The 25,394-nt window shown below is 44.0% G+C and overlaps 1 protein-coding gene across 3 annotated transcripts; it reads left to right on the top strand.

Moving 5' to 3' along the window:
* Positions 1-4,704: 4,704 nt before the first annotated feature.
* F2r (coagulation factor II thrombin receptor) lies at positions 4,705-24,148 on the top strand. 3 transcript variants are annotated; one of them, XM_087201218.1, is made up of 3 exons: positions 4,705-4,896; positions 7,416-7,534; positions 20,961-24,148. In XM_087201218.1, exon 3 carries the CDS (start codon positions 21,041-21,043, stop codon positions 22,154-22,156), a length of 1,116 nt encoding a protein of 371 aa, XP_087057344.1. In that variant the 5' UTR covers positions 4,705-4,896; positions 7,416-7,534; positions 20,961-21,040; the 3' UTR covers positions 22,157-24,148. The 3 variants fall into 3 exon arrangements, with proteins under 3 accessions (XP_087057344.1, XP_004870226.1, XP_021104220.1); XM_004870169.3 differs by lacking the exon at positions 7,416-7,534 and having other exon boundaries at positions 4,716-4,896; XM_021248561.2 differs by lacking the exons at positions 4,705-4,896; positions 7,416-7,534 and adding an exon at positions 5,669-5,768.
* The last annotated feature ends 1,246 nt before the right edge of the window (positions 24,149-25,394 follow it).

Raw genomic sequence — 25,394 nt, 5'->3', positions numbered from 1 at the left:
GAGGCTTTCATATTATCTTGGGATTAAAACTTTCACCATCTCGATGCCCTGTTTGTTCTAAAACACTACCAAATACCATAAATGGGAGGGTGGTATGCCAATAGCTCATACTATTTGGTGCCAGGCAAGTTAAAACAGACAAAATGAAAACCAAGAGCTAATACAAAGTACTTCCAAAATGAATGCTGCTGAAAAATTGAGATTTCATTTCTGAGGAACATGTTTATCAACTCGGGTTAAGAAAATTTTCAACATGATAATCATCTCTTGTTAGGGAGATTTTCTACTCTTGGCAACCTAGGCACATTTGCTCTAAAGATGACAAAGGGCTTGTCATGGGTGACATGAAACAAAAGCAGTAAAGGGACTGATACATTTTCCACAAGTATGCAAACAGTATAGGGACTTTTTAAACTCTGAGGACTAAACAGAAATTAAGAGAACATCACCAGCAGACCATAACACAAAATTAGAAGTCAATCTAAAGATCCAGTCAAAACTCCCGGTAATTTATGGGTTGAATACTTAATGAAATTAACAAAATATTTTTTAGATCTAAACTGCACAGATGTACATACTAAAACTTGCAAAAAGTAGCTGAAGTGGTCCTTTAGGGAAAAAGGATGAAGATTAACAAACTGAGCAGTTGACTCAATAACTTAAAAAAATAAAAAGAAAGAAAGAAAAAATTTAAAACTCTCTGAAAACTAACGACATTGAAAATAACGTAAGCAACAAAACAAAAAAGGTGAGCATTGAAAAATAGTGACTTCCAAACTCTGGTCTGATTACTCCAGGAAAAAATAAAAATTAGCTATATTAGGAATAAAACTTGGAACAAAACTACAGATAAAATAGTTTTAACTGTGGGCCAGGGATTTAGCTCAGTGGTTCCGGCACCTGCCAGGCAAGGCCAAGGTCCCGAGTTCGATCCCCTCCCAGTACCAAAAAAAAAAAAAGTTTTAATTGGTCATGATGGCACATGCTTGTAATTCCAGCTACTTGGGAGGCTGAGACAAGAAGATCACAAATCAAGGCCAGCCTGGGCAACTTAGCAAGAGCTTATCTCAAAATTTAAAAAATAAAAGAAGGACTGGTGATGTAGCTCAGTACTCCCTAAGTTCAATCAGTAGTACTGCCAAAATAAAAAAAATAGATTTAGAAGAATAAAATGTAATATATACATACAACCAACATGAAACAAGGGAGTCTAGAAAAATGCAAGTTGCAGAATTCCTAAGAGGTATTATAAATATTTAAAGCATACAGAGCAATAATATTTTCGGAAACACAAATGTACTAGAAGTACAAATATGGATGAGAAAATTACTCTTCTGGTCAGGGATGAGAGTGAAATCAGAAAAGAGTACAAAAAAAGGCTTAAATAGTAGCATGCATATAGTGCATATATGTGTTAACCCTGGGTGGGAGGCCTGTGAGTGTTTCATTAGGTGCTGTGCTTTTCTATGCTTGAAATAGTGTGACAAAGGAAGTGATGAACTACAGTCATCCGCCCATATTCAAGGCTTCCATGTTCTCCAGTCAACAGAAGGTGGAAAATATTAAGAAAAAAAAAATTGACTTTCTTGTCATTATTCCCTAAAAAATACAGTATAAAAGCCTTTTATATAGTGTTTACATTGTATTAGGTTTATGTAATTGAGAGAAGATTTAAAATATCCTGAAGGAGCCTGGAATGGTGGTGCACACCTGTATTCCCAACACTTGAGAGGCTGAGGCAGGAGGACGGCTGTGAGTTCAAGGCCAGCCTGAACAACACAGTGAAACTGTCTCAAAAAAAAAAAAAAAAAACCATAGTACAGGATGTGTGCAGGTTATATTTAAGTACTATGCAATTTTATAAGAGGAGCACGAAGCATCCTCAGTTTTTGGTATTTATTCTTGAAGGTCCTGGACCTAATTCCCTTTGAATACTGAGGGCCAACTGTATGGAAACTTGTTCAGTTCTTTTCCCAGCTCTCTTTCAGCAAAATATGTTCCTCTCACCCCACAGCAGTGTCAGCGGCATCTAGGAACTTGTGGAAATGTAAATCCTCAGGCCATGCCCAGACCCACAGAACCAGAGGCTGAGATGGGGCCTGCAACTATGGGTTAGCAAGTCCCGTGGAAGGCTCTGATCCACACTACTGTTTGAGCACCACTGTCTTCAAATACTGTTTCTCAAAACTTCAGACTGGGAATCTTCCTATCTCCCTATCACCTGGGATGTTTGTCAAATATGTAGAACCTAATACAATAGGTCTGGGACAGCTCTTCCAGGAATCCACACTTGTGCATGCTAAAAGTTAAAACCATTGTTTTTAAAGCACATTCAGCTTTTAGTGGCTGCTGTTAGCCACTCACATCTTTAGCAAATACTAAAGTGAGGAAGAAATGCCTCATTCTGCTCCACAATCCCCTTGTTTGCTGTGTTTCAGCCCCACTCTGAAGGATACGTTCAGCAATATGCACATATAATTTAACCATTTCATGTACCTCTTTGTTCTAATAACTAAGCCCCATGTATCAGCCACCTTCCAAAGACGTGAGACAAGAGATCTGTCCTCCTTTATTCACAGTGTCACTTACTGGGGATTCATTTACCAGCAGCCAATCCGTGTTCAAAAACATTAAATGCAAAATTCTAGAAATATAAACAAGTTTTAACACCATTCTGGTAGGGTGATGAAACCTCAGTCCATCCTGTCCAGTGTTTGTGAATTATCCCCTTGTCCAGGGTATCCACACTACATACACTACACACCTTCTCATTTAGTAGCCACCTCAGACATCATGCCAACTGTCCCTGTATCCTTTGTATCCCCAGTACCCCCATCTGCGTTCAAGTGACCCCTATTTTACTTAATAATGGCCCCAAAGCACAAACATAGTGATGCAAAGGAGGCACCAAGCATGAAACACAAAGGACAGGCCAACTCCCAGTGTGGCAACACTGCAAGGGACATGGGAGGGGGCACAGAGAACATTGTAGATAGGGTGATCACTGGGGAATCACTCCCAGAGACTCAAAGAGGGAAAACTGTACTTTTCATTTTATATCTTTAAACTGTCAGAAATGTTTGTTATATATTTTCATATACTTTCATATTTCAAACTTTATTTTGATTCTAAGATGTCCTCTGTGAGTAAACAATGCTGAAATTGGAGTGTTTGTTACAATCACTGGTATGTCCCAGTTTTATGGAAACGTTTTTTTTTTCTTGCTCAAGTTAAAAGGATGGATCTTTCTGCAGTATGGGAGTCAAACCCACACCCTCAGGAATGTTAGGCAAGCACTGGGTGCTGAGCTACAAGCCCCAGCCTGTTTGATTTCATTTTGAGACAGGTCTGGCTAACTTGCTCAGGCTGGCCTCCAATTTGCAGTCCTCCTGCCTCAGCCTCCCAAATAGCTAGGATTACAGGCGTGCACCACTACATCTGGCTAACAATGATAAATCAATGGCATTTTAGGAGTAATGAAAAATAAGTTATGGACTGGGGATTTAGCTCAGTGGTTCCAGCGCCTGCCTTGCAAGCACAAGGTCCCAAGTTCGATCCCCGGTACCAAAAATAAAGAAAAGAAAAATAAGTTATAAGTTAATAGTGTGTGCAGAAATAATTTTAACGGTTCGCACATACTCGTGGATATCTTTTCCTAAGAGAACTGAACTGGGAAAGATCTTAAATAGCATTATGTAGCTGAGTAGTTTCGTAAGTTATTGAGCAACTTCTGTGAATAGCAAGGCACTCAGCTATGAAGGTGATGGGGGAATGCAGAGAAGGAGGTGTTTTCTCTCCTGGCAAAGTGATGCTTTTTCCACTGGTGGAAGAGCCGAGACTCTAGTTGGGGAATTATACTCTTTATGCAAAATTCTCTTTTCCAAAGCCTTAGTTAGAAGCCTGCCCAGTGACTGTCGGGGCAGCCTTCGCCATGGCCTGCAGAACAGCCTGGTCCATCAGCGCCCCGCGTGAAAGGCTCGGAGTTTGTGGCTGAACTTTCCTATAAACAGCCGATCAGAAGGTCCCATTTCTGTTGGGGTCCAAGAGCCACGCTCCCCAGAAACTCCAAGCAAAGCAAAGCAACGCTTCCATCCACAGAGCCTGAGCCGCGAAGTCCCCTGGGAACCTCTTAGCGCTGCTCAGTGTCCCCTCCTGGAGGCTCGACTTCAGCCAGACTTATAGCTTCCAAAGCTCCCCGGGCGCGTCGCCTTCAGGGTCTCACCCCGGGTCAGCGCAGTGACAGCTCGGGCCGACCCGGGCGATAGGAGTTGGGGGCGCGCGGGACTCCCGCGGGTGGCGGCTGGGAGTCCCTACTATGAATCCTCTAACTTAGAGAAATAAAGAGAAACGGGGTTTAAATGCCAAGAACTCTGTCCAAACATTCGGACAGCCCCGTCGCCATTGCACACACTTTTAAATCCATTTTCTCTACATCGTGGGAACTGACACCGAGCTTCCCAACCGAGCGCGGTAGGAGGCTCGAGGTCCCGCTGGGGCCCGGGCGCATCCCGGACGGGATGGGCGCCGTGGGCACAGACAGCCTGGGCGCAGCTCGGGGACAAAGCGCCGGGTCGCCCAGGGCGCGGGGCGCACATGCGTGGTGGCGGCGGCGGCCGCGGGGGGGCGCACGACCTGCGCGCCCCGGGAGTCCCCATTGCGCCCCCGCCTTGTCCGCGCCCCCGCCGTGTCCCCGCCCTTCGAGCAACCCGCGGCCACACTGACGCCGCCCGCGGGACTCCCGGCAGCCTCCTCCTGCCTGCGGCGCCGAGCAGGCCGGCCCGGCGAGCGGAACCCCGCGCCGCGCGGGGACCATGGGGGCGCGGCGCCTGTTGTTCCTCGCCGCCGGCCTCAGCCTGTGCTACGCGCTGCCGGCGAGCGCCCAGGCCCGCGAGCCAGGTGAGGTCGGGGACAGAAGGGCACGAGGGGCCGTGGGGTCCGGGTGGCCTGGAGGTGGCCCCACCTCGGTGGCCCCAGAAGCCACGCAGGGTTCTGGCCGAGCCACCGAGCACCCTCGCGGGCCGCGCGGTGCCCCTTGGACTCGGCGCCCGCCTGCCCCGGCGGCTGGGTGGGTGGGCTTCGGGGCTCATGTGACCCGCGTCGCGCAGGGCCGTCCCCCGAAAGAAGGGGTCTCACGTTGCTCCACCAGCAAACAGCCAGGTCTGCCCCCCATGGGGTACAGGGCCGCTTCCGCTAAGCTGTGCTTTGTTGGGTTTTCTTGTTCTTGTACATTTTACAGGGGACCCGCAGACCCTAGCGCGGTCTGGTTCCCTGGAGGGGCTGGGCGCGGGATGCGCGGTGGTAACAGTGTCTCCACCGGGTGCTGGAGAGGGTCCCGCTTTGTTAGTTCACAGGAACCCACTCCTGGGGCCTTGGAAGGAGACCCCTCCCCGGGGCCAGGCTCCCTCAGGCTATCCGGGAGACTGGTCTGCCCTTCTTAGCGAAGTCTTTCTTCCAGTGAGAGGAGTCTGGCCGATAGTGTGTTTTTGAGTATCTGGCTGCTAAGTAAACAGCGTTGGCCCATCTGTTTGGTCAAATATTATCCATTCACCTTCCTCGAAAGCGAGCAGATGGAGTTTTTAATTAGAAAGGGAGAAAAATGTATTTTAAAATTTTTTAATAACAAGATTACTTTAGTAACTTTTAGCCATTTTTTTCTGCAGATTTTCTTCTTATCAGTGAAAAAATGTGTGCTCTGTTTTACTCCCACACATCCAGATTAAGAGGTGACAAAGACATAGCTCGTTCATTGCTCGGCCTCTTTGTTCAGGGTGAGTTCGAGGAGATGCTTTTGGTTTTGGGAAGCTCAGGGCTCCGAGTCCAGCAGCATTAACAACCCATTGCCGCCAGTGCTGTCTGGAGGGTATGTGGAGAACAGAAAAGTTGTGGTGGTACATGAGTTCATGTGGCATTGTGTGACTGCTCAGTTTCATTTGGGGGACAGTGCTTAAGAATATGAATTTTTGTCTAAGATTTGGTAGTGAGGCGAAGGAGGGGTGTACACAGATGCCACGGTCACATAGCCACCCTTGCTCACAGTAACCCCAGGGAGCTATTGGGCTCCCTGTAGGAAGTGAAGTTAATGTAAAAGCTGTTGTTTTCTGCCCCGCTTTTTCCTTCTTCACGGAAGGGCTGGTGCATGCTAAGACGGACAGAAAGGCAACTGACCAAACACTGGCTTATTTGTCCACACTGTATTCAGAAGCCACTTTGGGAGGGAGAAAAGGGAGTGTGTGTTAAGTGCAGTATTCTGTGTCAAGCCCTGGGCTGGAGTGATTACCACATGGATGGTCTCATTTCACCCTCTCAAAAGGCCCCATAAGGTGGAGGGGTTCATCACCTTTGCTAGTTCTGAAACTAAGGCCCAGGGACCACAGCATGCAAAATGCGGGAAGGGGCCATGAGAATGGCCCGCCCACATGACTGGCAGGCAATAAGTAGAGCCTTGTCTTTAGAGAGTTTTAAATCACTAATCAAAGAAAGCAGGTCTGCTTTCTCTGATCGCCCTGCACTGGCAGTTCGGAACAGTATATCCGGGTGTGCGGGTGCTGGGATGGTCCCTCTGTCACCACTGCATTCCCAGCCCTCACGTGGCCTTGCTTGGCTCTGACCCTGACCTGTGCTTTTCTGAAGCACTTTCAGACTTCCTGCCTTGTCATTTTGTGGGTATCTCCCCTCACCAGCCAAGATTATAAACTTCTACTTATTCCCCATGGCATCTGGAACAGGTGTTCACTCTGCATACATTTATTGAGGAACTAGCAAGCGCATTCATTAATTAAATTGCATTCCTTTGACCCAGAAATTTAAGTGAGATGACTTAATATTCATTAAAGAGGGCCAGTGTTCAAGAGCAACAGGTGATGAGTATAGATTTTATAGGGACCTAGAGGATGAGAGGGCTCAAGAAGAGTTGGTGGTGACTGTGGTGGAGCCCACTGGGTGAGGGATCCCACACAGGGCCCTCCTGCCCCCAGGGTCAAGCCCAGCTCCTTAGCAAGGAACAAGGGGCCAAGGAGCAAAGGGTCCCTGGCCTCTTTCCAGCACCCCATCACACCTCCCCTGTTTTTCCTCAGCTCCGCCTTCTACTTCTCCCCTAAGGAGTTTGCTTTCTCTGGTTTCTGTACCCGTGTCACTCCCTCTGCCCAGAATGAACTCCATGTCCCTCATACAGTCCCATTTAATTAGAACCTGCTACCCTATATGGAGCGCTTGTCACAGCTGGCAGCTGCCTGGACACATTACGTAGATTCCCTTCCTTACTGCTCACACCTGCTTTTTGGGTAGATGTCATCCCCTTACAGGTGAGGACACTGAAACCCAGAATTGGTAAGTCACAAGTGTCATAAGAGGTGGAATTGTAACTTGACCACAGGTCAGTCTTTCCTAAATGGAAGCTTTCTCTCCCACTCTTGTAGAGAGGGAGCCACCTTGATCCCCTGAAGTCCCCCACTGTGCTCTCTAGGACCTGAGGAGAGCAGAGTCTGCACCCCATCAGCCAAATGCACCAGACCAGGACAGAGAAGACAGTCATCTGGTAAATCTTCCCACAAGGACTGCTGTTCTGCTTTCACTTTGGCTAACAGATGATAAGGAAGCTGTTAATAGACCCTTATTCTTTTTTTTTCTTTTTTTGACAAGGTAGTCCTGGAACTCACTATGTAGTTCGTGCTGGGCTTAAACTCAGTGACCCTCCTGCCTCAGCCTCCCTGTTGGGAGAATTCCAAGAGACAGGAGAGACGAATGGGAATCAGAAGGACTTTATTTCAGGTTTTAGGGAAACACTGGCTTAACAGACTCCTGTCCAAAGGAAGAGCCATGAACAAAGAAAAGCTTTTATACATTTGATGGGAGAGGAGTGGTCTTTCTAGTAATGTAGCAAGTGAGTTTAACAGAACAGGACAAAGGTAACTTTGTAATTTAGCCTGGTGAGAAGACAGAGCCTTGGGCTTGAGATTTAGCTCAGTGACACTGTGAATGCCTGGCAAGCACAAACGTCCTGAGTTTGATTCTTGGTACCAAAAAAAAAAAAGAAGACAGAGCCTTATAAATTGTATAAGTGCAGAGTGTCATAAACTTTGTTTACCGGACATAGTTGTTGATTTTATCTGTACCAGAACAAGGAGTTAAGCTATAGGGAGAGGGGGATGATCCAAGGTTGGAGGGAACTCCCCAAGGCTGGGAAGAACTTATTCTTCTTTAAATCCTGCTTCATTCCCCACTTTGATGCTTTCTATAACAAGTTTTAATAGAGAGCATCATCTTATCATCATTATTATCAATTTTTTCATCACAATTGGGTGCTCAGTATAACCTATTGAGCAGAGTTTGGTACTTGGTTAAGCCCATCAGTTGAGTGGTGGTGTGTCTGTCTATCAGAGTCTCAATGGCCAACTGAATGTTTTTCACAAGTAGGGGTAATAGACAAGGGAGAATTATAAAAAAGATGATAAGAAATTTATGTTGTTATTGTGATTCTATGTTGATCCACAAGCTTGGCCATGCATGGACTGGTCAGCTTCTGGAGTAACCAGAGGAGGGCTGCTGTTTCCTCAGGCTTCTGCTGTGTGTAGACGAGTCAGCTTCCAGGGTGACTAGAGTAGGAGTGTTTTTTCTGGTGACAGCCCAATCTCATTGCAGGATCAGCTGGTTTGAACGGTCTGAATCATGCTGGCTGGTCCACTTGGCTTGAGCTGTTTGCTTTAGCCAACTGTGGTAGCTCTAAGACACAGTTCCTCCAACTTTAACAGCAGTGAGGGTGGACAGGATTACAGTATGAGGCCCATCCTATTCCCATATGGGCCCCAGAATTGTTGGATTTTATTTTATTTTTTGACCCAAACAAAGTCTGTGGGCTTGAAGGAGTGTATTGGGCCGTTATAGTTATGGACATTTTTTCTTCTACCCAGCTATCAATATCTTGTAGGACTACTCTCAAAGCCTGTATTTGTCTTTTCAAGGTCAATTTTCCCTAGTTTACAAAGATCACCCTTAATTTATGATTGGGTGTTGCTGGCTGGACAAAATCACATGAGAATACCCAGTTTATTTGGTGGCGGTGCACCAGACTCAGAGGAGGACCATGGGCAGGACTTTATCCCATCTCAAATGGGTTTCTGAAAATATTTTTTAGCAGTTGTTTGATTGTCCAGTTTATATGTTCCACCTTTCCTGAGCTCTGTGTTCAGTAAGGTGTGTGAAGCTTTCGTTTTATCTTTAATATCGGTGTGAGCTCCTGGACTATCTCAGCTATGAATGCTGGTCCACTTTCTGACACTGTCAGGGTAGTCCAAATCTTGGGATGATGTCTTTTAACAGCACCTTGGTCACCTCTCGTGCCTTTTCTGTTTGGGTGGGGTAGGTCTCAACCCATCCTGAGAAGGTACAGACAAGCACCAATATATATTGATAGACACTGGCTCAACGCAATTTAGTAAAGTCCATAAGCAAGTTTTCACATGGGGAAGCTCCTGTTTCTTGGATACTTGGGGGCCAGGTGGGCCATTGTCTTGGGTTGTTTGGGGAACAGGTTAAGCATTGCTTACAAAAACAGCTCGACCAATGGCAGCAAGCCATGCACATAGAAATGTTGGCCCAGTAACATCTCTGGACCTGACTTTCCCGTATGAGACTCCTGATGGAATTGTCTTATGAACCCAGGCTCAACATTTTGGGGATGGCTAGCCACCCATCAGCAAACTTCCATCACTCCCCCTTTACATATTCTCTACTTTCTCTGGCAAACCAGGCTCTTTTATCTGAGGAGTAGCTCGGGGTCTCTGGGAGAGGAGGCTCCAGGATGAGGATCATGGCTAGGGCCCCTCTTTTTTGCGGGGAGGGAGTGATGCCATAGCAGCCTGCCTCACTTCTCTGTCTGCTTTTTGGTTTCCTGTGGTTTCTAATGGTCCAGTCTGTTGGTGCCCTCTCTGGTCCATCAAGGTTATGACTGAGTGTGGTATTTGAATGGTCAGTTGTTGTCCCAAGGTTAGCTTGTCAGCTTCCTGGGCCAGCAGGGCAGTGGCAGCTAGTGCCCTGAATTGTGGAGGTCATCCTAGGGCCACAGAGTCTAATTGTTTTGACAAGAATGTCATCAGGTGATGCCAGGATCTCTAGACCTGGGTTAAAACTCTTATGGCCATTCTTTTTTGTTTAGAAAGGCTTGATTATATTTGGCAATCCTATGGCTGGGGCCTGGGTCAAAGCTTCTTTGATTTGTTTAAATTTTCTCTCTTGGTTAGCTTTCCTGAGGAGGGGCTCCTTTTTCCCCCCTTGTGGCTTTATATAGAGGCTTAGCCATAAGTGAAAAATTTGGGATCTAGATATGGCAGAATCCCATTGTTCCCAGAAACTTATTTGGTGCTGGGTGGTTGGGCCTGGGAGGGCACAGACAGCCTGTTTTTGTTCTGTGTTTACTTGGCATTCTCCCTGAGTCACTATGAAGCCTAAATATTTGACCTGTTGTTGGCAAATTTGTGTCTTTTTCTTGGATACCTTATTATATAGCCTTCCAAAGCAAATGAAGGAGGTCAACTACATACTGCAGCAGGGTGCAGTTGTTTCCTGGTGTGATGAAAGCTTTGAAGTTGGTAGCTAGTGCCCCTCCAAAGACGGTAGGAGAGATTTTGAACTATTGAGGAAGACTAGTCCAGGTTCGCTGTTTTCTTTGTGCCTGTAACAGAATCCTCCCATTAAAATGCAAAGGTGAGCTGGCCTACAGCAGCAAGATGCAAACAGAAAAAGTCATCCTTTAAATCCAAGCAGGTAAGGCAGACAACTCTTGGTCGAATAAGTCCCATTAGTGTGTACAGATTTGGCCTGTCCTGGTCTGTATTTATTTGTCCTTGGCTTATGTACTGGCAAGAGTGGGGTGTTCCAGGATGACTGGCATCTAGCCAAGATTTTATGTTTTATGAACCACTTTAAATGTCCTTGAATGCCTTGTATGGCTTCCCGGGGGAGGAAGTATTGGTGAATTTGAACTGTAGTTGCTCCTGGCTTTAGATCTATTATTACCCGTGTTTGATTTACAGCTAGCCCCAGTGGGTTGTCTTCAGTTTACACACTGAGAATCTCATGTGCCAGTCCATGTGGACTTTTCACCCCCTATATCACATCTTTTAGGGTGGCAGAATAGTCTCTTCTCTGGTACCCCAGTGGCTCTTATAATAGTCATATTTGGGGGTTTTTTTGGATAATGGCCTAATAGGTTGCATCATCATTGAGTGCTTGGCTCCTCTATCTACCTTAAAGTCTATCAGTTGGCTTCCTACTCTCATTGTACTGGAATCTTTAGTTCTTGTCAGTCTAATGAAGTAAGCATTGGTTTTTCTGGGGGTGGGTGATAGATAGCCTTTAGCAAGTGGTTCCTACTTTGGAATTTTCATCATCTCTGTCATTTCCTTCCCCTTTTTGATCTTTGTCTTTCTTTGTGAGCATTGTTGCCATCAGATCTGTTTTTTTCTTTCTTTTTTTTTGAGCCTTCAGTTAGCCTTTCATCTTGCCTCCCAGTCTTGGTCAGTTTACACTTTGGTGGCCACCTCTATAAGCTGGGTTGCATTCATATTGACAAAACCCTCTAACTTTTGTAGTTTGTGCCTGATATCTCCCTGGGTTTGTCTTACAAAGGCAGCATTTACCATGTGCTGATTATCAATAGCCTTGAGTGATCCAAAAGGGGGCTGGGACACCACCCAAGGCTGGGAAGAACTTGTTCTTCTTTAAGTCCCGTTTCACTAAGTATCTACCATAATTTAAAACAGTGCAGCACGTATAATAAATTATCCTTTGGCAGAATAAAAGGTCTTATTAGCTTTGTGAGAAGATGTCTACTTTCATTAAAGGGCCTTTTATGATGCTTCTATCATACAGAGGTTCTAATTTATTTGAATTCAGGTTTACAAAGTGCAGGACTTGGGTAGAGTTGGAAGAAGACACAAGTGGGGCTAATGAGGGATCTGTGCTCAGTGACATCCCTGACTGAATTTGCTTTTGCTTTATCTTGCTGTGTGTTGGAGGGTGGAGAGCAGCCTTTCCTGGCCAGAGATCCCCGGAGTGATAACCTGAGGGGAGAAGAGACCTGGAAGGGTGAGGAAAGCCAGGGAGGAGGAGGATTCCAAGGGAGGCATCCTGACCCTGTGGCAGGCACTCCTGGTAGAGGCCCCCACACTTCTTTTCTGCCTGCTGTGGCCTTGTACAGCCACAGTTCCTTCCTGTCACCTCTCTGCTCCCAGCTTCCTCCCAGGCTTTTGGCCTTATAGGTCCCAAGGAGCTGGCTCCTGGCCCTAGGCTGGGAGGAGAGGCTGGCTCCAGGTCACAGCCCTTTCCTGGCCCTTCGGTGAGTTCACTGTATTCTACCTTTAATCCTGCTTTATCTACAGGACATTTTTATTCACTTGATGGTCGTGTTTCTGCATCATCTTAGAACAATACTTTAAAGATTTTTCATTGTTCCTATCTTTGAATGTCTCCCTAATACATCTTTCAGCAGAAGAGCTGAGTTGCTGGCATGTGATTGGCATGTAGCCAAGGTCTGTAGGACCCCAAGCAACACTCATGTGTGTGGTCACCTGAAGTTACACATCCATGTGTCCACACACTGCCTGGTATGGCTAACGGGATGGGCAAATACATGGTTGGTGGAATGATTAGAGAAAAAATGGTACTGTTTTAGGAGTTGATTATGAACCACAAATTTTTAAAGAGACAATGGTTTGGTGTAGTCAGTCAAAGTTTTGGATCTAGGCAGATTGAGGTTCAAGTCCTGGATCCTTTCTTTACTAACTGTGTAATGTTGAATCAGTTACTTATCCTCTCCTTTTATTTTCGTACACTAGTTTCTCCATATTCCATATAGGCCTTTGCAGAGTTAATATCAAATGAACTCTAAATGTAAAAGAGTATTCATATAAACATTCAAGAATATTTTCCCCTTCAGAATTATGACAAAACCAAAACCCTTACCCTTAACTTCCACTAGAAAGTAAAGAGCATAAAATACTTGTTTTGGTTTTTAAAAATTTTTATTATGGAACATAATAAACATATGTCAAGATGAAAAGTATATCCTCCTTCCCCTTTGCCCATCAACTGACTTCAGCATTATTTATATATGACCAGTCTTATCTTACCTGCACCCCCATTTTCCTCTTCCCCTAAATGGAAATTTTAAAAGCAAATCTCAGACACCATAACGTTTTATACTTAACTAATCAGTATATATCCATAGAGACATATAAGTACAATACCATTAGAACACCTTAAAGAATAAACAGTTCCTTAACATCACCTAATATTCACTGTATGTCCAGGTTTTCCTGTCTTATAAATGGCTGTTAACTGTTGGTTTGTTCAAATCAGAATCAAAGAAAGTTCACTACTCTGATTGCTGTCTCCCAAGACACTTTTAATCTATAACTCTTTCACTCACCCACAGTTTCTGTGTGTGTGTGTGTGTGTGTGTGTGTGTGTGTGTGTGTGGTGCTGGAGATCTGATCCAGAGCCTAGCACAATGGTGTCAAATTCACAGCAAAAACATTGTTAGTTTTTCTTTTAAAACAAAGATGTTAATGTATGAGTTTTTTAAATTTGTTTTAAAAATAACACCTCGCTATTCAAGTTTAATTGCAGTGTTGGCACTTTGGAATAAATAAATGGGGGGCTGGGGATTTAGCTCAGTGGTTCCGCTGCCTGCCTCGCAAGTGCAAGGTTCTGAGTATGATCCCTGGTACCAAAAATAAATAAATAAGTGGGGTTTGGGTTGCAGTTCAGGCATTCAGTCTATAAAAGGTTTGCCATCACTAACCTTCCACATCCCCCCCCCCACTTTATTGTTATTTGTCAAGGAAACTGAAATATCTATCTTAAAGACTTTCCTACATACCAGATCTGGCTGACTTGGTTAATTCCCCCAAATCATGAGCCCCATGGGGCACCACTCTGAGTCACAGCCATGGCTAGCTCCGTGGGAAGTTGCCATAGCATAAATCCCAGGATCGAGTGGGACACTGAGCACCTCATCACCCCTCTGCTTCCAGGCCAGATCAGAGTCAGAAAAGGCACTGCCTGACTCATTCATTTTAAGTCTCCAGAGTCAGAGTCCACAGTCAATCTGTTCATGATTATGCTGTATTCAATAACAAAACTGCCCCAGAGGCATTTAGGAAACCTAGGTTCAGTGAAATTTAGCAAGAAGTATGATGACTGATTTAAAGACTGTGCTGCTTTTTCTGAAACTATAGCCCAACAACAAAAGCACAGATGAATTACAAGAACTTTTGACAAAGTGACAAGCACTTTCTCCTTGATCTCTGAGCCGGGCTAGGACTAAGACAGTTTCAGCCTGAGGGACTTGAGCTAGTTGGAAATACCTAGTCACCTAACTTAGTGTGGATGTTTCTTTGATGCTGGTTCACATCAATATAAAAATATACATTTTTTTTTTAATCAAACCTGTAGTGCAAGAAAAAGGAGTGCCTTCAGCAGTGATATTTAAGCAAGGGATTATGCATTCTTGGCTCCTAGTTTATAAAAATTGCATGCTTTCTCAAGTATAATGTTTCTATCAAAAGCACAGTAGTTTTAGTCAGAAAGGACTAGTCAGGAAAGACATTTTTGAAAACAAATACTAAAAACAAGGACTAAATACAGAGTAAAGACTGGCAGTTTTATTTTCACAGCAAGTAATAGTATTGAAGAAGCTTAGTTAAGAGTATTCAGTAGCTTTCAAATCACATCAGTTTTCCAGGTATGGTCTTGCTTTGTGTGTGTGTGTGTGTGTGTGTGTATGTGTGTGTGTGTACGTGTTCATGAGCACTTCTCTCCCCTCTGTACATCACAGAGTCCTCCATCTGGCCAGGCTCATGACACAGCAGAGCTGAGTCACATTGCTTTAGAGCCCCGCTGGGTCAGTATTTGCACAGACCTGTATCTCTGTGGTATTCAAGTGCAGAATCCAGGGGTTCTTTTCTGTCAGATCCTTGAGGGTGTTCCACATTCCACAGAGGCTGCCCAGTGTCACCCTGCGTGTGATTGGGTGAAGGTGAATGCAGAGTAAAGTCCACACATCACACAAGGAAAAAAAAGATGCTTCTGGAGAAGACTAAATTTGCACTCTGATGATTTACAGCTCTGAACCCTAGGCAGCAGGCATGACCCTTTGCAGCCTGCTCATGTCCCTTACCATACGGAAAAACTGAGCAGTTGCTAAACAGAAAGAAAGAGGAGCCTACAAGAGCCTAGATTGTTTTTTTTTAACCAGGGCCTTCACACTGAGTTACCCCGCTCGATTTTTAGTTTTCAAATGCATAGGTGTCTGTCTCACGTGGGTTGCTCCAGCTGCAAACATAGCAGCCATTTTAACAGGTATAAAGTAGCCCAGATAGGCACTAGAATCCCACTTTAATGATTCTTAGCTCAGTTCAGAGAGGTATAGTGACTCCTGGCAGAATCAGTGTTAGAATGCAAACGTGTGAGTAATGTAAGGAGCACCAGCCCTGGGCAGGACACTATCCTGGAGATTCAGAATTACCAGAAACAGTTGCATCCTTAGGGAGCAGTCTAAACACACCTGTGCCACGGCCTCCTTCTTGGCAACAGCTAGTCTTTTCCTGTGACTGATCTCCCCAGGCTTCCCCCTCACGCTCAGAAAAACTGTTGATTGACCCAGACCTTGCTGGGGACTCTGCACCTCGACATCTCATTGCTGAGACGCCAGGCTCCTATCTGAGTTGGAGCGACTCTAGTTTTATGCTTCATTCTGGAAATTGATATTAACATACTGTATTTTATATTCTACTTACAGAATTTCCACTTGTTAGTTCATTACTAACAAGTTAGTTGCTATTTGTTCATGCATTTCAGTGGAGTATTTTCCTTTACCTAATTGAGCGTAGTTGCAATACATCCTTTAAAATCTTTACCTGCCAATTTCAACATTTGAATTAACTCAAGATTGAGTTCTTGTTGATTGTCTTTTTTTTTACTTAAGAATGAGTCACACTTTACTGATTCTTTTTTTCCTTGTCAAAAAGTTATATATTGTATACCACATGATATTTTGAAAAATGTACACATTGTAGAATGACTAAATCAAGCTAATTACTATAAGCATCACATGACATACTTATCAATTTGGGGGAGTGAGGACAATTAAAATCTATTCTTTTAGTAATTTTCCTGTGTACAATTCATTGTTAGTAACTACAGTCACTGTGCTGTACAATAGACTTCTTGAACTTGTTCTTCCTAACTGAAATTGTGTAACTTTTTTTTGCTACATCCCCAACCCAAACCTTTTAAAATTTTTTTTTATTTTGAGACAGGATCTAGCTAAGTCACTAAGTTGCCCAGGCTGGGCTTGAATTTGTGATCTTCCTGCCTCAGCCTCCCAGAGTTTGGAATTACAGGCACAAGCCACCGTGCCCTGCTTAAAATTTTGTACCTTTGCTCACTGACTCCTCAACCCCATCTGATCCCCCACCCCATCCCTGGGCCCCTGGGAAGCACCATCCTCCTCTGCTCTATGAGTTTAACCTTTTTAGATCCCACATCCTGAGTCAGATCAGGCAGTATTTGTCTTTTTGTGCCTAGTTTATTTCACTTAACACAGTGTCCTCCAGCTTCATCCATGTGGTAGCAAATGACACAGTCTCCTTAAAGGCCTGTTAGTATGCTCCTGATTAGGTGCATCACACTGTCTTTATCCATTCTTCTGTTGGTGAACACGAGGCTGACTCTGTGTCTCTTCTGCTGTGAATAATGGGTTTGCAACATGGGCATGAACATGAATGTGCAAATGTCTCTTGGACACACTGACTTCATTTTCTTTGGATACATCCCCAGTAGTAGCATTGCTGAATCATGGTAGTTCTATTTTTTAATTTTTTGAGAAACCTCATACTGTTTTCCAAATGGCTGTGCTAATTTACATTCCTGTCTGCCCCCCACCCCACCCTACCCAGGCAGAACAAAAAAACATCTCATAGCAGCTGTTCACTGAGCTCTTCACACCTACAAAAAAATGTACAGTAACAGAAAGCCAAAACACAGCTTCAGAAGAATAAAAAACATGTACCCAGCACACCCAGAAACACCTGCAAGCCCAGATGCCCAGCAGCCACAAAAGACATCCTGTTTCCCAGCAGACCTCTCCCTCCCCAAGTCTCAACCTCCCCATCCCCTCTCAACTTCCCCCTCCCCTAGTCTCAACCTTCCCCTCAAGTTTCAGAAATTTCCACTCTTCCCCCATGACCTCCCTCCCCCTCCCTAAACCACCTTATAAGAACCTCCTCTTGCCTGCCCTGGGGGCCAAGGATCTTTGCATTCTTGGCCCACCTGCACCTTGGATAAAAGAAACTCTGCTTGTTGCTTTAACTTCGTCTGACTCAGTGGTCTTGGTTGCACCTCAGTTTACCCTAACACCTACCAGTAGTGTAGAGTTATTCACTTGTTTCCTTTGGTTCACATCCTTGCCTATGCCCGTTATCCTCATTTACTCATGACAGGTCTAAAGTACATGTGAAGTCTCTCATTGTGTCTTTTTTGTTTTTGGTACCAGGGAATCAAACTCGGGTCCTTGCGCTTGCGAGGCAGTCTCATTGTGGTTTTACTTTGCACTTCCTTGATGACTAGTGATGCTAAATATTTTTTCATATACCTGTTGGCCCTGTCTGTATACGCTATCTTTGGAGAAATGTCTGTTTAGTTCCTTTTCTCATTCTGAAATTGGGTTGTTCCCTTACTGTTGAGTGACTTGAGACCCTTATGTGTTTTGGGTATTAGATTTGGATATTAGATATCAGGAATATGATTTTTTAATATTTCCTTTCCGTTCTGTAGATTGTCTTCTTTGCTGTTGATAGTTGTTTTGGCTATGTAGAAGCTTTAGCTTAATGCGATCCCATTGGTCTATTTCTGCTCTTGTTGTCTGTGCTTTTAGGGTCATAGCTAAAAACTCATTCCCAGAACAATGTCATTGAGCTTTTCTGCTGTGTTCTCTTCTAGTCCTTTCTAAAATAGTTCTGGGTCATTTTGAGTTGAGTTTTGTATATGGTGTGAGTTGAGGGGGGGTCCAGAGTTCAACATTTTCATTTAAAAGGTGGTTAGATCTGGTAAAACCTTCCAATTTTCCTTATACTGAATGGTTTTGGATTGTACCCTGGACATTGTTGCGCTACAAAGACTCTGGGTCTTGTTATATTCCTTCAGGGAGTATTAGCTGCCTTAGTAGTCAGTTAATTTGGCTAGACCCAAACTGCAAGCTCTCTTGAGCAAAGCTCTAATATCACCCCAGTTCTTTTCTCCTTAGTAGAGGTTCTTTGCCTCTGATCTGTACAGGCATGGTTTAAGGGTAAGCCAAACTCTAAGGCAGAATTTACACTGGGATTTAGGGCTTCCTATCTCTGGCTTTTTCTTTTCTGGTCTTCAAACTTTGTGTGTGTGAGTGAGTGTGTGTGTGTGTGTGTGTGTGTGTGTGTGGTGTTGTGTTTCTTTTTGAGACAGGGTCTCATTCTATATTCCAGGCTGCCCTCAAACTCACAGCAATCCTCCTGCCTCAACCTCCCAAGTGCTAGGATTACAGGTGTGTGCCACAACATCTGGCTTCTGGTCTCCTAACTTTCCAATGAGTAGGAGCTTCTGACCAGCTGGCTACATATTGAGGGTTCCCATGGCCTCCTCCTTAAACTCAATTAATTTGTTAGAGTGGCTCACAGAACTTTGTCTTCTCATTCTTTGGGTCATATAGGCTGTTCTTTTTCTGTCTGAGTTTTAGTCAACTTTTATGGCACTATTCTGATAAAGGGAAAACTTCTCTCCTCTCCTACACAACACTGACACCTGCTATGTGGAGGAATTGTCCTATACCCCATGCAATCAGTTCTCCAGCAGACACCAGCTAAGTATCCTCAAAATTAACTCAATCCTGACACTGTCTGCTTGAGGTAGAATCAGATTGCACAGGCAAAGGGTTCCGTTCTATGAGACCATTTTCCACTTCAGTCTGGCCCTCCAGAAATTCCGACCAACCGGCTGTGTACTACAGGCCTCCAGGGCTTTCTCCTCTGAGTCTGTTTTGCTACAGCACCTCACAGAATCAGGGAAACACTTTACTTATGCTTTCCCAGTTGTCTAAAGGGAATCACAAAGATACTTGTGAACACCAGGATGGGAGAGGTGCATAGGACAAGACATGTGGGAAGGGGTGTGGTGCCCCGTACCCTCTCTCTCTAATCTCTCCTTGGTCTTTCCTGTGAGCAGCTCCCATCCTGGAGCTATGGAGGGACCACTAACCCCTAGTTAGCTCATGAGCGTACAAAAGAAATTCTTTTCACTCTAGAGATTCCAAGAATTTTAGGACCTATATGCCAGAAAATAAGAACATGACCAAATATGTTTTTCACAATATCACAGACTGACTTCTGCCACTTTGAAGCCAAAAGCCACCGAAAACAAGAATCTAGTGTCATCCTTTTTTCCAGGATTCACCCCTCCTCTCTACAGCCCTCCCCTTCTTCCATCCTGTGAACCTAGATGCCTCCTGGGCGTGGATGGACAGCTGTCCGGCCAGTATACCCAGTTTGTCACTTTTATCTAAGGGATGGCTGGTCAGGTACTGGGAGAAGAACCTTTCCTTTTGTAGCAATACATCTCTCTGTTTTAAGTTCTTTGCAGGAAGGATTCTACTCCTGAAAAACAACCAAAAGTTCAAAAATCCATTATACTTGTCCAGCTCCCGGCCAAGTTTTAAAATCCTCTGACAGCACTCTGAGACCCGAATATCCAGCCTTTGTTGTGAGCATTCTCCTTATCAGACACCTCGTCTTTTTTCTAAGTAGTTTCTTTTCTTCTTGACTCATCTTTCCAAGACCCAATAAAGACTCTATGTCCCCATCTCTTATCCTCAATGGCAGGATTTTAGCAGAACTCCTTAGAAGGAAAAGATGATTGAATTCCTGCTGCTAAATGTTGCTTTTTATCTGATTTACATTTCAAATGGATTTCTTTTTGATGGAAGTGGATAATAAAAGGAAGAAGTGTATAGCTGAACCTTTATCTTGAATCTGATTGATGCTTCACAGAGCCTGGTTGGGCTGACGTGTGCCTTGAGATAAGCCAGGGCGCATTCTAGAACAAAGCCAAGGCCATCAGCCTGGTGTTAGTGGTCAAGAGCATGTGCCATCCTGCTCAGAAAGCAGGCAGCAAGAAGACTGAGATGATAGGTACCTTGTGATTCTATCAGGAGGTAACCAGAGGCACTGGTTCACACTCAGATATGTAGACTTGGGACTTGTACTCTAAACATGTAAACTAAAGATGGTAGAGGAAAACTGACAGAGACAAGGTTCATTGAATTGGGAGGCCTGGATCTTACTTGAAGGTGCCACATGCTCAAGAGCCTTTAAGAGCTCTGTTTCACTTTCTGTGTGGATTTTCTTATGGGGAGGGATGGATTTCACAGGATGGCACAAATTAACTGGCAGAAGCGTGTGTGTGGAGGCACCTGGTGGAGAGGTGTGGTTTGTGTACACCGACAGGGTGGGACGGAAAGAGAAAGCCTTGTTTATTCCTTCCTGTTGTCACTGAGCCTTTCCTGTCATCCACTGGGCAGACCTCTGAAAGTATATTGCTCACTTTTGTCCCTTGGACGAGCAAGTTTAAAAGTTTCTGCTTGTATCAAAACAGTATTTCACAGTGTCCTGGGTTAGCTTATTCTCTGCAGTCTGTCCATGTGTGATCTGGGTTTCTCCAACCATTCCCCTGTGAAGAAAATGAGAAACAAGCAGAAGTAAAAATATACCTTCTACATGTCTCTTTTGCCTTTTTTTTTTTTTTTTTTTTTTTTTTGGTACCGGGGATTGAACTCGGGTCCTTGCGCTTGCGCAGCAGGCGGCAAAACCACTGAGCTAAATCCCCGGCCCTCTTTTGCCTTTTTAAATCATATGTTTTTTTAAATTTTAATTTTCCAGAGTCCAAAGCAACAAATCCCACCTTGAATCCCCGGTCATTCCTTCTCAGGAATTCCAATGATGTATTTGAACAGTTCCCTATGGGGGAGGAAGAGGAGAGAAACGAAAGCACATTGACGGAAATCAGAAGCCTCTCCTTCAACAAGAGCAGACCTCTCCAGAAGCCACCCCCGGTGTTCATCTCAAAAGATGCTTCCAGCTACCTGACCAGCTCCTGGCTGACCATCTTTGTCCCCTCTGTCTACACCTGTGTGGTCCTTATCAGCCTCCCCCTGAACCTCCTGGCCATCGCTGTGTTCGTTCTGAAGATGAAGGTCAAGAAGCCGGCCGTGGTCTATATGTTACATCTGGCCACAGCGGATGTGCTCTTTGTGTCCGTGCTGCCCTTTAAGATCAGCTATTACTTTTCTGGCAGCGACTGGAAGTTCGGCTCTGAGATGTGTCGCTTCATCACCGCGGCCTTCTACTGTAACATGTATGCCTCCATCATGCTCATGACGGCCATCAGCGTGGACCGCTTCCTGGCTGTGGTGTACCCCATCCAGGCCCTGTCCTGGCGCACCATGGGGAGGGCCTCCTTCACCAGCCTGGCCATCTGGGTGATGGCCATCGCTGGGGTGCTGCCGCTTCTCCTCAGAGAGCAGACCGCCCAGGTCCCAGGGCTCAACATCACCACTTGCCACGATGTTCTCAATGAAACACTGCTTGAGGGCTTTTACTCCTACTACTTCTCGGCCTTCTCCGCAGTCTTCTTTTTCGTGCCCCTGGTCATTTCCACCATTTGCTACGCGTCTGTCATCCGATGTCTTAGCTCTTCCACTGTTGCCAGTCAGCACAACAAGTCTCGGGCTGTGTTCCTATCAGCAACTGTCTTCTGCATCTTCCTCATCTGCTTTGGGCCAACGAATGTCCTCCTGATTACGCATTACTTGTTCCTGTCCCACAGTCCTGCCACCGAGGCCGCCTACTTTGCTTACCTCATCTGCGTTTGCATCAGCAGCATGAGCTGTTGCATCGACCCCTTGATCTACTATTATGCCTCCTCCGAGTGCCAGCGGCACCTCTACAGTATCTTGTGTTGCAAAGAAAATGTAGATCCCAATAGTTACAACAGCAGCGGTCAGTTGATGGCAAGTAAGATGGATACCAGCTCTACTAACATGAATAATAGTATCTACAAAAAGCTGTTAACTTAGGAAAAGTGACTGCTGGTCCATTAAAAAGAAAGGTTAAAAAAGTGAAAAGTACAGGGATTCTGTTTGTCTCTGGCAAAACTACTTCATCATCTAAAATAACAAATGTATGATTTGCATGCCTACTTCTTAGGAGAGCACAAATATTGGTTAATTACCAGAAAAAATTATAGGAATGGAAAACAGTGGTATTCCAGGGAAGGATTGCCAGTGCTACAATAACTGAATGTCACTTTTTATATATAGATACAGGTGACATATATATGTGTGTGTGTGTGTGTGTATACACACACGTGTATTATCTGCAGCACAGTATAGATTAGGCACTTTGAGACCCTCTCTTTTTTCCCCTGGAAATTATAGAAAAAAATCTCTGATTCTCTGACTTTATATGCAAAGTCTAGGTTGGTGAAGTTTAGCCCTGAACATCTGAAGATGTCCAACAGCAGTGACAGATTCCATGACTTACACATGATGGCATACATATATATGTCACTTATTTTGCAAATAAATATATTTTGAAATTGTTTGACAGCAATGTTTCACTAATGGAAGGATGAAATTTGGTAGTATCTGTGTGTAGAAAAAGTTCTAGTGTTTCGCATTTTAAACATATCAAAGTTTCAATTTTGAAAATTGTCAAAACAAATGAAAAGCCCATTTGCTATGGTCAGCAGTGTGATGTTTTACATACTGTATACATGAACTGAGACCGAGCAGGACCCCACTAGTGACCGCAGACTGCCTTTCAGAGCAACCCACCTTGAGAGCTGGACATGAGGACTCCAGACAGCGGATCCAAGACAGAGGTGTCCTGCTGAGCCTCCTGGGAACCAGCGAGACCAGGCCATCAAGCTGGCGCCATCATCTGGGCTCCCTGTGATGGCTTGTGGTGACCTGATCATGTCTGTTAGAAACTGGCAACACAGAATGTGACGTCCAGGAGGCAACAGCCATGAGAGACTTCTTTGCCTATCTTGGGAACAGAGAGGAAGGCGTATTCCTGTCCTGCAGGTGTCCCCAATGGGTTCAGGGCCTGCAGAGTGGAATGGGACTGAACCCTGCCCTCGGCAGAGCAGAGGGGACGATACAGGGATAGCGCTCGATGTATTGTACTAAACACGAAGCAGTGTTTCAAGCCAGATGTCACCCAGGGTATTCACATAAGCAAGATCTGTCCACTAAAGAGCTTTGAACCTTTGGGTTTCTGCTTCCAATGGTTATTACTTAAAATGAAAACAACAGAGGATGTGTATTTTTAAAAAATAAGTCCTTCAGTCTACATCAACTGGACAGTATTTATTTATAAATGTTTTGTTCAATAAGTTACTCAAGTTTTCTTTTAAGACTCATTTATGTCAGGCTGATTAGAAATAACAGAAGAAAATGGATTTGTCATTGAAATCTAGGAAAATTCTGTATTTTTCACTTTCCTTTAAAGTTAATGAAATGATTTTTAAAGCATTTTTTAACCCTAAGTTAAGTATTACACATAGAAAATCTTCATAGGTTTGGCAAAGTAATTTGAAAATTAGGTTGAAATCTTTTTTTTTCCTGATTAAAAAGTGATGGTATTTTAAACAACCAAAAATAAAAGCAAGAAAGTGGGGAAGTTGCAAGGCAAACGTTTATCTATTTAAAAGAGCAAAGGGCTGGGGATTTAGCTCAGTGGTTCTGCTGCCTGCCTTGCAAGCGCAAGGACCCAAGTTCGATCCCCGGTACCAAAAAATAAATAAATAAATAAATAAAAGAGCAAAGTATTTCCAAATATCAGAATAATTTACATAAGAATAATATAACTATTGTGAGTAGAAGCTAGTACTGATTTTATTAACTGAGTTACTATATTATCTAAATCAGAGATTTACTGTCATTGTTTAGTCTGTATATATTAAAACACCTATCATCACAGTACTTATAAAATATAATTTCAGTTTTTATATTCACTCTTTTTAAAAATATCATGTAACCTATATTAATAAACATGAAAACGCACTTGGTATCTCTCTGGAATAAATTATCTTTATATCCTTTGAGCACACTTTTACACACTTTCACGTATAGCTGCAGAACATTTGGTGACTGGGTGATCTGCAGAGGTCTCTGGAGCCTTCAGGGAACCACAGGACTGGTGAAGTCACAGAAGGCATTTCTGGGGCCTCTTACCACCCAGACCCAGAAGGTTGGAGGGAGGAACACGCTGACCTTGGCACTGCCCTCCGGTCTCTGGCTGGTGCCTCCCCCAAGCCAGAGGCCACGGGAACACACTTCATACAGGTCTGCTTCCTTAGGCATGAAGAATAGATCTGGTAGAATAAATCGAGATTTTAAAAAAATACAGCACAGTAAAGGCATTGAGTGATTAGTTTTGTTTGGGTTTTTTTAGCCCTCTTCAGGAAAATTTAGGCTTATAACATTGAACATATATTCAGATTCCTGGCTTTTATAACTATCATTTTTTTCTAGTGAGAGAGAAAGAAATTAAATATAAGAACAGGGAGGAAACACATAGAAGAGCTGCCCTGCCTCCTGTGTGTGTGGGACAATCCTTTGTCATCTAGCATGCCCTCAGCAGAGGGGAGCAGGGGAAATTGAAAGCAAGATGGCTCAACCTCTGAGAACTGAAAATCAATAAAAAGTTTTCAGTCAAGTATTTCTAGACTTGATAGCTAATGCACATCTGTAATCCCACCACCCTGGAAGGCTGAGGCAGGAGGATCCAAAAGTTACTGGGCAAGTCCCTGATTCAAAAAGAAAAAAGTTAAAGTTTAAAAATGTAGCTCCAGTACCACCAGAAAAAAAAAAAAGAAAAAATTCTGGATTCATAGTCAATGGAGAAATTATTTTAGCTAAACAAGAATTTTGATAACAGAAAATTCTTAAATTTAACACAAGCTTTTCAAGTTTCTGAGGCCATAGATAAATTAAATGAAGTCAGATTTCTGCTCATGACCACCAGAAACAGAATCCTCTCAGGCTGGGGATTTAGCTCAGTGGTTTCAGCACCTGCCTAGAAAGCGCAAGGTCCCGAGTTGGATCCCCAGTACCAAAAAAAGAAAAAAGAAAGAAGAAACAGAATCCTCTCTCCAGCCAAAAAGTAACCTTTAAAGTCTTCTACTATTATTTTTCAAATTATAGTTGAGTTGAAAAACACACTTGAATTTTATTAAAACAAAAATGTTTAGGGGCTGGGGATTTAGCTCAGTGGTTCCAGCGCCTGCCTCACAAGCACAAGGTCCTG

Source organism: Heterocephalus glaber, unplaced genomic scaffold, assembly GCF_053883595.1.
Source record: "Heterocephalus glaber isolate CG9 unplaced genomic scaffold, H.glaber_assembly_v1.0 deba00001757, whole genome shotgun sequence".
Classification (NCBI taxonomy): Eukaryota; Metazoa; Chordata; class Mammalia; order Rodentia; family Bathyergidae; genus Heterocephalus; species Heterocephalus glaber.
This window is presented reverse-complemented; position numbering and strand designations above follow the sequence as displayed.